The sequence below is a fragment of the Arvicola amphibius genome, chromosome 13 (genome assembly GCF_903992535.2).
Source record: "Arvicola amphibius chromosome 13, mArvAmp1.2, whole genome shotgun sequence".
Classification (NCBI taxonomy): Eukaryota; Metazoa; Chordata; class Mammalia; order Rodentia; family Cricetidae; genus Arvicola; species Arvicola amphibius.
In genome coordinates, this window is record NC_052059.1 from 48974469 (window position 1) to 48988473 (window position 14005).

General features: G+C 38.4%; 1 protein-coding gene across 1 annotated transcript in view; it reads left to right on the forward strand.

The window, feature by feature from the left end:
* Positions 1–1453: 1453 nt before the first annotated feature.
* The window catches only part of Fzd3 (frizzled class receptor 3), a 52294-nt gene continuing 39742 nt past the window's right edge, over positions 1454–14005 (forward strand). Inside the window, exon 1 of the mRNA XM_038310483.1 lies at positions 1454–1789. Within this exon, the coding sequence (XP_038166411.1) occupies positions 1601–1789 (189 nt within the window). The 5' untranslated portion in view covers positions 1454–1600. The remainder of the gene's footprint in view (positions 1790–14005) is intronic.

Sequence of the window (14005 nt, forward strand, 5' to 3'; positions counted from 1 at the left end):
GTGGGTGCTGGGACCCAAACAAGTCTTCTGCAAGAGCAACAAGTGCTCTTAAGCCCTGAGCCATCTCTTTAGCCCTATTGGTTATTCTTTATATCCACTTATTAAATTAGTTTTAAGTAGATTATTATATATAAACATGCTTTTTAAAAAATATTCAGCCTGCATGTGTGCCTGCATGCCAGAAGAGGGCAACAGATCTCATTACAGACGGTTGTAAACCACCATGTGGTTGCTGGGAATTGAACTCAGGACCTCTGGAAGAACAATCAGTGCTCTTAACCCCTGAGCCATCTCTCTAGCCCCCCATGCTTTTTCTTTTAATTGTTCTGTTTTATCATAGCATTTCTCAAGACCTGATGTATAGGACAGTGTAACTATGGGTAGTCCTTAGGAGGTAGTCCTTAGGCAATGGTCCTTAGGCAATGTGTCTCTCTTCAGGGGAGTTAGGTAGCTCAGTGGAAGTGGTAAACTTGGAATAATTTCTCACCCTACTCTGGCTTGTCTACACAGTTAGGATCTGTGGTGACCATTTGTTGTATTTAAGATTCTAGGGTAATATATATGATCTTAATGTTTTTTTTGCTATCTAAAATAATGCAACATTGGCAAAACTGGCTGATGATACTTTTAGAACCATCTGTCTTTAGTCCAGTATTGGTTGATAGAGTAGCCTTGTCAACTGCAATTCAGTACCCCAAACTCTTAATGTTTGATGCTACTCTTTTGCATACATTATCTCATAATTTACTCAAAGATTCCTGTGTTTGAGAAGTGATGTTCAAATCATCTTCAGAAAAAAGTATGGGTTAATTGACAGTGTTTACAGTGTTGAATTAATAAGAGGTTTAATCTCTTCCCAGACCTTCCACAGCTACTTTCTGCCAAGTTAGTGAATATAGAAATGTACTGCTAGCCACCAAAACACATAATAACTTTGAAATTCTACAATCTAGTTTACAACAAATATCTTTTAAACACAGTTTGGAGCAAAGGAAAAAATATTCAAAATAGAGCAATTACATCTTGTGACAGAATTCTCCAACATGTGTAAAATATACAACTTAGGTTATAAAATTAGCCTTTAAGTGTTATTTGAAAATATTTTTAGTGAATATATCATATGATAAGATAGAAAAAACTGTTACTTTGTGAATACCCCTGTATTTTCTTTATTAGATCAGTTTGATGTCTTATCAAATATTTTAATGTCAAATCTGCAGTATTTTAAGAAGTGATTAACTTTCCCATTTTCAATACTTTTCAGATATTTTAACAAGGAAGAAATCACTCTCCTCCTAAGATGGAATCTGTGATTTGGGAATGTGGTTGATCAACTTGATATGCTGGCCAGATGTGCCCTATGTAATAAAATGAAAAGAAGATACAAGATGATGTCATTTTCCGATATTGTGAAACCAAAAACAAATGCCTTTTGTGAGACCAGGTTAACAAACCTCTGACAGTACAAGGAGTTTTTAACTGTTTGAAGAACCTAACAGATACAAAGGGGTGCTTTCAAGCTGAGACCTGCAAGCGTACACTGGTAAAAACACATCTTGAGTGGATCTGATCATCCGAGTCTCATTCAGATCCAGGAAGAATGGCTATGAGTTGGGTTGTCTTTTATCTTTGGCTCTTGACTGTGTTTGTGGGACATATAGGTGGGCACAGTTTATTTTCTTGTGAACCTATTACCTTGAGGATGTGCCAAGATTTGCCTTATAATACTACCTTCATGCCTAATCTTCTGAACCATTATGACCAACAGACAGCAGCTTTAGCAATGGAGGTAAGACTTGAGCTACTGTTGACATTCCAGAAAATAATCTACAGTGCCCTGATGATCCACCTAATCTGATATAAACAATAGGAAAAGATTGCTGTTTTTAATTATATCTTATATGTTTGAAATTTTATATGGTTTGGCTCATACTGTAATAGATTGAATGATTTGTGTTTGGAGAAATTCTACTCTTGAATTTATTTTTAGATATGTTTTTACAAAGAAATTTGAAACACTGAAACATACGATGATACCTCTTCAAAGATTATATTTCTTTTTAAAATAATAAATAACTACATAAATAGCAGAGTGTAAAAAATACTACATATATTTCAGTAGCTGTTTTAGGGTTTCTATTGCTGTGAAGAGACATCATGACCACAGGAAAACATTTAATTGTGACTGGCTTATAGTTCAGAGGTTTAGTCCATCATCATCATGGTGAGAAGCATGGCAGCATGCAGGCAGACACGACACCGGAGAAGGAGCTGGGAATTCTGCATCTTGATCAGCTGGCAACAGAAGTGGACTATGTCCCACTCTGGCTATGCCTTGAGCATATGAGACCTTAAAGCCTGCCCTCACAGTGACACACCTCCAACAAGGCTACAACTCCTAATAGTGTCACTCTCTCTAGGTCATGCATTCAAACAGATGAGTCTGTGGGGGCCATACCTATTCAAACCACCACATTAGCTGAGTATGGAATATAATGTATTTTTTTTAAGACTGAATTTTTCTTTAGGTTCACAGTGTTTTGTTTATTTTGTTTAATATCGAGATGATTTCCTGGTAATGTCAGGTACACATCAATTTAAGAGTACCTTTCAGGCAGTGAGAAAGGTTTTGTTATGTGAATTCTGTTCTTGATGGTTCAGAATTTCATAAACATGTGTTGCCTTACTTGAATTTTTCTTATGATAATTCTCCAGGTACTTCTTAATATATTTGCCTCAGAAACTATGTTGTTCCTAGGTTTAAATGTGTCTGTCTGTAATGGTCTTAGATTTGAGAACAAAGATATATTTACTAGATAGAAATGGGGAGACAGCAAACAGTCTGATGAGGGTGTGGGCTTTGGAGCTGGACCCAGCATTAGAGCTCTAGCAGTGTCACTGTGGCAGCTTGTGTGAACTTTGCCACCCTAGTTCCTTTGACAGCAGGTATGGTGGTGGTACAAGCCTACCCTCCCAGCCCTTGGAAGATAGAGGAGGGAGGATCAGGAATTCATAACCGTTCTCCTTTAAAGGATAAGGTGGCACCCACCCTGGGCTGTGTATGACCCTGCTTGGAAAAAAAAAACCTACAATAAAAGAAGGCTAATAATAATTATATAATCTTTCATAGCACAATGTAGTGGGAAGCGGCGGGCTGCGTTCCCGCCGCCCAGTTCCCAGCAACCGGCTAGCTTTCCGCCACCCGGCCGCCGGCTAGCTTTACACCCGAAATAATTACACGGAAACTGTATTCATTTAAACACTGCCTGGCCCATAGTTTCAGCCTCTTATTAGTTAATTCTCACATCTTCCTTTAACCCATATTTAGTAATCTGGGTAGCACCACGAGGTGTGGCTTACCAGGAGAGATCTTAACCTGCGTCCATCTCGGAGAGGAGCAGCATGGAGACTCACTATGGCGACTGCCTGAAGCGTCTCCCCAACTCTACTTCCTTGTTCCCACAATTCTGTTCTGTCTACTCCACCTACCTAATTTTCTGTTCTTAAAGGGCCAAGGCAGTTTTCTTTATTAATTAACCAATGAAAGAAACATAGACAGATAACTCTCCTCCATCAGCACAAAATTAAAATATGCCTATAGAGTGCTTAGTACTTAGCAAACACTCTCCAAGTGATGGTTTTTCTACTCATTTATTTGAGACAGTGTCTCACTATGTAGCCCTGGCTGGCCTGGAATTTGCTGTCTAGATCAGGCCGGCCTGAAGCTCAGTAGAGCTCCATCTGCCTCCTGAGTTCTGGGATTAAAATTATGCACCCCCATACCCTGGTTATTCATATTCTTTTTTTTTTTTTTTTTTTTTTTTTTTTTTTTTTTTTTGGTTTTTCGAGACAGGGTTTCTCTGTAGCTTTGGAGCCTGTCCTGGAACTAGCTCTTGTAGACCAGGCTGGTCTCGAACTCACAGAGATCCGCCTGCCTCTGCCTCCCGAGTGCTGGGATTAAAGGCGTGCGCCACCACCGCCCGGCTTCATATTCTTATATTAACATGGTCATGTAATATAATTTGGGCGACTTGTATTTTAATCAGTTTGACAGTGCTTTCAGAATCTGCATTTGGAGTTCTGCATTTTATAGGAAAACACATTCATTGTTTCAATCTGGTAAATTTCTAGAAAGATCATTATTCATAGATTTCAAAGTATATCAGGCATGTATTTTCCAAATATTTGGTGATGCTATAGAGATTGAACAAAATATTTTCTGCTCTTCCTTTCAAGGTCTTTCTAATAAAGAGAAAGATTTGTCCTAGACCATGAGACTAGGATATATGAAAGGGGATATTGTGTGCTGGCGTGACAGTTGTAATAGTCTTTGCTGTGTGCTGAAGACTGAACTAGAAGTGCCCTATATCACTGTAAAGTCATCACTTCTTTGGAAGCAAGAAACAAGTCATAAAGATGCTCATACTTAGGTTCAGCTTTTGACTCTGTCATGCAGTATGTGTAAGACTTTAGACAGATCACCTAACATTCCTACATCTTGTTTTCTTATTCAAAGAAACAATAATGAAAAACCTAGACGGACTTGTTAGGATTAAATGAGAGATTTGTAAGTTGCTGCACAATGTATGGTGTACAGATTTTAATTCTATTCCAGATTCTGTTTCTAAATTGTCTAGAGTCACTAGGAAAGTGAAGATAGCCCAGATGAACTTGTATCATTCTTTGCATGTCCGTGGAACATTCAGAATGACGGCATAGCAGGTTTTCTCTGCCTTCTGCTCAAATATGCCCACATAATCCATATAGTTTATTGTCAGTATGTTTGCCTCTTCCAATATCTGACAGCCTAGGAAGGGTCCATAAGTGGGAAGTAGTTTCTAAGAAAAGGCTCCAGAGATTTGACGGAACCCTGAGGAAGCTGCTTACTGCACAGTCGTCATGGCAGGACAGAGATGCCACTGACAGAGTCATCAGACACAGCTGGAGAGTGTGAATTTCACGTAATAGCGAAAGACTTGAAAACTTAGCAGAAACTACATCATACTCATAGCCATCTCTCAACTCAGTAATTCTGTGTTTAAAAAATAATTTTTTTTCTAGTGCTGGAGATCAGACCGGGTCTTAAGCTGTTAGAAAAATGTTGTATCAAATCCATTTAATGTTTCAAGGAACTGTGGTACTGTCTTCTGCAGTGGCTACCACCTGCCTGTAAACACTAGTGTGATATTCTTTTTCTGTTTCTTTTGTGTTGTTCAAAGTGATTTGAAGCTTTCAACATTATGTGTTTATATTTTATAAACAATGTAATTAGCAAAAATATGATGCAATATAGCTTTTCTCTAGGATCTTTTGTTGTTTCTGCTTAATTTTGCTTGTCTAAATTCTGTTGTTCTTGATTTATTGTTAAGTTTTAAAAAATGTACAGGAGGGTGTGTGGCTTGATCAAAACATACGTGATGCTGTGCAGGCTAGTTTTATGTCAGTTGATAGAAGCTATAGTCATCAAAGAGGAGGGAACCTTGATTGAGAAAATGCTTCCATAAGATCAGACTGTAGGCAAGCCTATAGAGCATTTTCTTAATTAGTGATTGATGAGTGAGCCCAGCCCTTTGTGGGTGGGGCTGCCCCTGGACTGTGATCCTGGATTCTATAAGAAACCAGGTTGAGCAGGCCTTAAGGAACAAGCCAGTAAACAGCACCTCTCTATGGCCTCAGGATCCTGCCCTGTTTGGGTTCCTGTCCCAACGTCCTCCAGTGATGAACAATGATACACAATGTAAGCCAGATAAACCCTTTCCAACTTGCTAGGGTTGTGCTGTTCCATCACAGCAATAGTAACCCTAACTAGGACAGAGACTAATATAAGAATCTTCTAAATTTAAAATCAAAAACCAGAAGTGATTTCTCTTTTGGCCTCTTTGGCCTTGGCAGAAAAAAGGAGCATCATCCTCTGGAAAGCGTTTCAGTAAGATGCACATGTTGTCTAGGGCTCCAAGCCCCTACCACCTTCACAAGTCATCCTGTGGCAAACGGGGCTGCACTGCCAGGCGACAGCGAAAGTATAACTAGAGTGCCAAAGCTAAGCTACAAAACAGTACTGGGCCTGGGTGGATAAGGCACCAAAATTGTCTGTTGCGGATTCAGACTTGGATTCTGTGAGGGAACCATCCAGTTCCTCTTGAAGATTTCAATCAGTTTCAAACTGGTTTTTCTGATTTTAGGAACAAAAATAACGGCTTTTGGAATTTTGAATATCCTCCAGTGTAACAACACTGATTGACATTTATGGATAGGCCTTTTACAAAATAAAATTTCTTTTGAGTTAATGTTTTTGTTTTGTTGGTTGGATTTCTCTGTGTAGCCTTGGCTGTTCTGGAACTCTGTAGATCAGGCTGGCCTCCAACTCATAGAGATCTACCTGCCTCTCTGCCTTACAAGTGCTAGGATTAAAGATGTGCACCACCACCATTTGGCTGAGTTCATGTTTTTAATCTCTAAAATGCATTCATTGTCCACCCTATCTACTTATTATCTTTTATTAGGTTCATGTTTATAAGGAGGTTTTTTTCCTCTAAACAACAATGTAGTGAAAAAACCTATTTTATTATTACATTGACCTATATCCCCAGCCCTGATAGGTATGGCTTTATAAACCAGTTCTGTGACTAGGATAAACCAAACAATTAAGAAGCTTCTAAATTAAAACAACTATATATGCATGCAGTAGAGAATTATCTGCAGTTATTTCTGATTTTAAGAACAAAAATACTATGTTTTAGTTATTTTGAATTGTTTTTCTTATGAAAAATTGCATTAAAGAAGTTCCTAAAAATTCTTGCTTTAAATCAGATTATTAAATAGAATAGAATTTGACTTGTATTATATTTTAAGTATGTCATAATTATTTCCCAAGCCATTAGCAATGTGTTGACTACCATGGTACATTTTAGAAACCTGGACTTTTTTTGTTTTTGAGACAAAAACTAATTATTAAAAGTTTTGGACCTTGTAGCATCAGAAAGTGTTGTCCAGACAGGGAGATTGGATTTTTGGTTTTGTTTAGCTTTGCATTGTTTTGTTTTTTATAGTCTTTCATAGTTCTGCTTACATAAAATTATTTTTATAAGTTGTTTGGAATAACTTATTCCAGTTGGATCTAAAGTAGCTATGAATAGCAGTTTTGAATTTTCAAGGCTGTTCCACATTGGTTCACATTTTGCGAATTTAATCATGCTATTCCCAAACCCAGTATGGCACAGTTTCTATGGTTACCAAGCCCTTTGTACAGTGACAAAGATTGGAATTCTGATTCTCCTGAGTCAGATTTTGGCCTTTGACACTGTCCCCTTTTCACACCCTTCCTAAGCTTGAACTCTTGTTATGCTTGAAGGCTTGTCAGTTAGCAGGTTGCTATGGGAACGAATAGAAATTTGAGAGAAGAAAGAATGGGAGCACAAAGACTTGGTTGATTTGAATTTAAACAAAGAATGTAAGGGTCCATGCAGTGCACCTTTGTTGTAGAAATTAGGAATCTAGTTTTAGAAAGTACTTTCCAGTTTGTAAACTTCCTTACTCCAGCCTTGATTTAGGGAATAAAAACATCACTGCTTAGAGAAACACTCCGGAAGAATCATTTAGAATTCAGTCAGCCAAGTTCCTTTCTATATTTCATAGATTGTGAATACTGTTCCTTGTGTTATAGATGTGTTCTCAACCTAAGTGTCCAGGCCATGTCATTTAATATATATTTTGCTGAGGTTAAAAATGTTAAGGTTTATTTGCTTATTTTAAAAGTATTAATACTTTGTTTTTATAACAGCTTTATTGAGTTGTACTATGTATAACAAACTGTACTTATTTAAAGTGTTTCCTTTGGTGAGTTTTAACAGCTCCTATGACACCCTCACCATTATCAAAGTGTAGACCATTTCTGTCACATCAGAAGCCTTACGATCCTTTGTGGGCCACCTCTATACTCATGCTTCCAGCCATGGCAAATGTGCTCTGTCCTTATGAGTTAGTGTGCATTCTAATGTTTTATAGACATGAGCTCATACAGTATCTACATTTTTAGATTTTTAGTTATGTGTATGTGTGTATTGTAGGTTTATGTGCATGAGTGCAGTGCCCATGAAAGCAAGAAGTGGTTATCAGATACCCTGGTGCTGCACCTACGGGCTGTTGTGAGCTGCCTATTGTGGGTAACAGACACTGAACTCTGTCCTCTGCAGTAGCAGCTGTGCTCTTACCTGCTGAGCCATCGCTCCAGGCACACTGTATCTACTTTTTAAATATCTGGTTTCTTTCACCTAGAATCACAATTTTGATGTTACCTACTTTGTTTGGCATTTAAAAAATATTCCAGCTGAGTTCTTCATTTGATAGTTGAAAACAGGGGATCAAATCAGTCTGCTATAGACCTACTATTCTTGAAATCATTCCCTATCTTATTTATGAGTATCATTTGATGTGGGACTCCCTGTATGCTGTGGATGTTTTATTACCATTGGTTAATAAAGAAGCTGCTTTCGCCTATGGCAGGGCAGAATATAGCAAGACAGGAAATCCAAGCAGAGATAGAGGAGGAAAGAAGGCGGACTCAGGGAGATGCCATGTAGATGCCCAAGAAGCAAGAGGTAACAAACTACAAACCTTGTGGTAAAATATAAAATAATAGGAATAGGTTAACTTAAGATGTAAGAGCTAGCTAGAAATATGCCTGAGCCATCAGCCAGTGCTATAATTAATCCAGTTTTTGTGTGATTATTTGGGTCTGGGTGGCCAAGAAATGAAAGTACAGTCTCCATTTACAATTGTTAGTTATGTTCTGTTTGTGTTAAGACCATTTTATAAAAGGGGAAACTAAAGCATAGAGGTTAAGTGAAACATTGGTTAAGTATAAGGGATGTGGGTAAAAATGTCAAGGTTTGACTGAACTTGGAGTCATGTTTATAGTTGTATGACCTTAGACAAATTCGCATTCTGTGTTTACAATATGGAATTGTGAAATTGAAATAACATATGCAAGGTACTTTGCCTGTTGTACTGTGCTAATGTCAGCAAAACTAGCTCAAGGTATTTGTAATTCATTGTAAACACAAAGTAGTCATTAAGATAAATTTTTATAACATATGATGGTATTCACAGGTGGAGATTTTGATAACATATATACAAAGATACCCCATTATATGGTTTACATTTTGCTTATTACCATACATACACACGCATATATGTTTGTCATATATGTACATACATATATCATCAGCATGTGAATGTAGATGTTTGTTTGTTTGTTTGTTTGTTTTTTAAGACAGTATCACACTATGTAGTCCTAACTGACCTGGACCTTGCTGTGTAGACCTGTCTGGCCTCACACTCGTAGAGATCTGCCTGCCTCTGCCTCTCAAGTGCTGTTAATTTTGCCTTTAGATTTTAAATAATTATAGGTGTTTAGGAAGTTGCCTAAATAGTTCACAGCAATTGCATCTATCCCTTTTCTATTTCCTGCTCTAGTCTTACTGTTTTATAAAATTATGATACCTAGTTAACATTGAAAGATGCACATAATTTCCAGGTCTTTGCTATTACAAATAAAAGTCATGTAGACATTTGTGACAAGTTTTTGTGTGGACATAACTTGTCATTTCTCTGAGATAAAGGACCAGGAATGTGATTGGGTTTTAAGAAATTGTAGTGGTTGTAAACCCATTTTACATTCCTCCCTGTAGGATATAGTCTTACTGTTTTTCTCTGTGTTCTTGCCACTATTTGGTATTACCACTATTTTTGTCTTTGGCAGTGCAAGTATATATGTAGTACTATTTCATGTGCATTTTGTTTGTTGAAGTAACTAAGCTTTATGCTTATTTTCTGAGTATATTTTACACTGTTAAAAAGTTTCCATTAGCTATAAAGTAACAGATTTCATTGTTTTTGCTGAACCTTCTCTTTTACTCCCTCTCCATGTCCTTCCACCTCCCAGTATTCACCTTTCAACTTTAACGACTCGTGTATTCTATTACCACACCCCCGTTAGAACCCTTCCTCCCTTCTCCTGGCTCCCTTATATTTTACTTCGGAGTCTTGAGTAAAACTTCTACTTATTATTATTAATTTGTGTGTGGAGGGGTGTACCACAGTATGATTGTGAAGACCAAATAATGATATTTAGGAGTCAGTTCTTCTTCTTTATGTGGGATAGATTCTGGGGACTCTAACTCAGGTTCCCAGGTTTACTCAGCAAGTGCCTTTATGTTCTCAGGTCTCTTGCTAGCCCCTGAGTTATTTATATATACTAGATACAAATCCCTTCTAACTATAATCCTAGTACCTGGAGGCTGAGGTGGGATTATGTTCTGAACCAGCCTGGGCTATGTGGTAAGATCCTGTCTCAAAATACCTAACCCACCTAAAACAAAATAAAATAAAATCTTTTGTGTGGTATAATGTAAACAAATAGTGTATTCTAGTTTGAAAGTTGTCTTTTCATCTTTTTAGCAGAGTCTTTATGAGAACAGGAATTTTCTATTAGTCTTTTTGTTGTGACACTAACATTTAATGACTGAGCCATCTCTCCACCTCAGTACTTTACTGTTGTAAAGTCCAGTTTAACACCCCCTGCCATACACACGTTAAGAATGTTTTGAGTTTCATTTCTAAGAACTTGTCACCTTGTGCTAGTTCTGAAAAATGTATTACTATTTTCTCTTTCTCTGCTTTCTCCCTCTCCTTTCCTTTCTCCCTCTCAGAAGAGCTTGTCTGTTTTCCCTTCCCAGGGGTATCCATATTAGTCTGTCTCTCTTAGGGTCCGCCTTGTTTCCTAGCCTCTCTCGGGTTGTGAACTGTAGGCTGGTTATCCTTTATTTTGTGTCTCATATCTACTTATGAATGATGACATATGTGTTTGTCTTTCTATGTTTAGGTTACCTCACTCAGGATGGTATTTTCTAGTTCCATCCATTTGCCTGTAATTTTCAAGATGTCATTGTTTTTTAACCATTGAGTAGTACTCCATTATGGAAATGTACCACATTTTCTTTATCCATTCTTTCGTTAAGGAGCATCTAGATTGTTTCCAGGTTCTGGCTATTACAAATAATGCTGCTATGAACATAGTTGAGCAAATGTTCTTGTGGTTTAAGTGTGCATCCTTTGAGTATATGTCCAAGAATGGTATTGCTGGGCCTTGAGGTAGATTGATTCCCAATTTTCTTTTTTTTTTTTTTGTTTTTTGTTTTTTGTTTTTCGAGACAGGGTTTCTCTGTGGCTTTGGAGCCTGTCCTGGAACTAGCTCTTGTAGACCAGGCTGGTCTCGAACTCACAGAGATCCGCCTGCCTCTGCCTCCCGAGTGCTGGGATTAAAGGCGTGCGCCACCACCGCCCGGCGATTCCCAATTTTCTGAGAAACCATCATACATACTGATTTCCAAAGGACCACAGCAATTCTTATAAAGGAAAACATTTAGTTGAGTCTTGTAGTTTCAGAGGTTTCGTCCCTTAATGTCATGATGGGAAATGTGGCAGCATGCAGGCAGACATAGTGCTGGGAAGGTAGCTAAGTTCTGCATCTTGATCCACAGGCAACAGGATGTGAAGCCCACCCACAGTGACACACTTCCTCCAACAAGGCCACAACTAATAGTGTCACTTTCTGAAGGTCAAGCTAGTCTCTGTGGGGGCCATACCTATCCAAACCACCACATTCCACTTCCTGGTCCCCATAGGCTTATAACCATAACATAATACTAAATACATTTAGTTCAACTTCAAAAGTTTCCAGTCTTACAGTCTCAATAGTGTTTAAAAGTTCAAAGTTTCTTCTGAGATTCATGCAATCTCGTAACTGTAATTCCCTATAAGGTCAAAAAATCATACTCTAACATATAATGGCACAGGATATACATTACTGTTCCAAAATAGAGGAAAGGGAGGATAGTGAAGAAATACTGGACCAAGCCAGGTGGTGGTGTGCATGCCTTTAATCCCAGCACTCAGGAGGCAGAGGCAGGCAGATCTCTGTGAGTTCAAGGCCAGCTTGATCTACAGAACTAGTTACAGGACAGCTAGGGGCTCTTAAACAGAGAAACTTTGTCTCAAAAAAAAAAGGAAAGGAAAAGAAGGAAGGAAGGAAGGAAGGAAAGAAGGAAGGAAGGAAGGAAATACTGGACCAAAGAAAGATCAAAAACCAACTGGGCAAACTCCAAACTTGCATCTCCATGTCTGATGTCAAAATGCTTTTCAGATCTCCAACTCCTTTTATCTTTGTTGACCACAACACACTTCTTCCTCTTTGGCTGATTCCACTCCTTGTTAGCAGCTTTCCTTGGCAGGTATCCACAACTCTGGCATCTCCAGTATCTTGGGGTCTCCAAGGCAATCCAGGCTTAAACTTCACAGTTTCACGCAATAGCCTCTCTAGGCCTCCATTCAGGGACACCCCTGCCACATGCCTGGCCTCAGCAACTTTTCTTAGTCATAGAGGAAATTCCACAACCCCCTTCTTCTATCCTTGGACTCTAACGCTAGAGCCACGTGACCTAAGCTGCCAAATTCTGCTGCTTGTTCAATTACAACTTCATCAGCTTTCTGTTTTCGATGATTTACTTCATTGCCTAAGCTTGGCTGTTCTGGAATTTGCTCTGCAGACCAGGCTGGCCTCAAAACTCAGAGATCCACCAGCCCCTGCTTTCTGAGTGCTGAGTTTAAAGGTATGCACCACCATGCCTGGACCTAAACTGTTTTTTAATTCCTTTCCCCAAATTGGAATCTTAGCTGGATAGGGTCTTGCCCTGAGGTCACCACTCCCTTTATTTCATTTTTTAATCTGTTTATTTCCTTGGAAACACTTAGCTACATTTCACTTCCTGGTGTGCCACTTTAATCCTCAAGTTGTACATTTTGTATTTTTTCTTGCCTAGCTTGCTCCTTTTCAATATAAATCTTCACAAGAGTCAACACCAGTATCGACATGACAGAGTCTATACTAGGGTGTTTTGAGATTTCCCTTGCCAGTACAATTAATCCAAAATTCTTCACTTTTTGAAGGCAGACTTTTTGAAAAAGGGCAAAAAGCAGCGACATTCTTCACCAAAATATCACAAAGGACAATCTTAGGCAACATGCTAAAATTCTTCTCCTCTGAAGTCTCTTGAACCAGGCCTCCACAGTTCAAATCACCCTGTGGTGGTTTGAAAGAAAGTGGTTCCCACAGGAAGTGGCACTATTAGGAGGTGTGGCCTTGTTGGAGGAAGTTTAGGGAGAGCTTTGAGGTCTCCTTTGCTCAAACTGAACAGAGTTACTTCTGCTACCATCGGATCAAGATGTAGCATTCTCCAGGGCCATGTCTGCCTGCTTGCTGCCATGTCCCACTGTGATGATAATGGACTAAATCTCTGAAACTGTAAGCCAGCCCCAATTAAATGTTTTCATATATAAGATTTACTGTGGCCATAGTATCTCTTCACAGCAATAGAAACCCTAAGACATATCCTCAGCACCACTGTCTTCCATGTTCCTACTAGTATGGCCCATTAAGCCCCACTAAAAGCATTCAGCTGCCTTTCTAATCCATACTCACAAAGTCCACAGTTCTGAACAAAACCATGATCAGACCTACTACAACTATACCTCAGTTCCTGCTACCAGCATCTGTCTTAATGTCTTAGAGTTTCTCCTTTACCAGTTTTGATATGCACTCACTTGTCTGTATATAAGAGAATATGTGTACAAACTTTGCCGTTAGCTTTTTAATCATGTTTTATGCTTTATATTAAAATCGATGGTAAATTTTGAGATAATTTTTGTATAGGGCAAGGCTAATTTTTGACTTATGAATATTCATTAATTGAAGCACCATTTGTTTAAAACACTATATCTTAAGATGTAGAAAAATCTTGCTTTTGTCTACTAATCATGCTAAGTTTGTGAGTAAGTGAATATTTGATGGGCTAGGATCATACACAGGACTTCATACATAAAAAAAGATTTCATTAAATCTTAGAGATTATTTGTGGGAAGAGTTGGCATTTTTTTCTTCCTCTTTTTT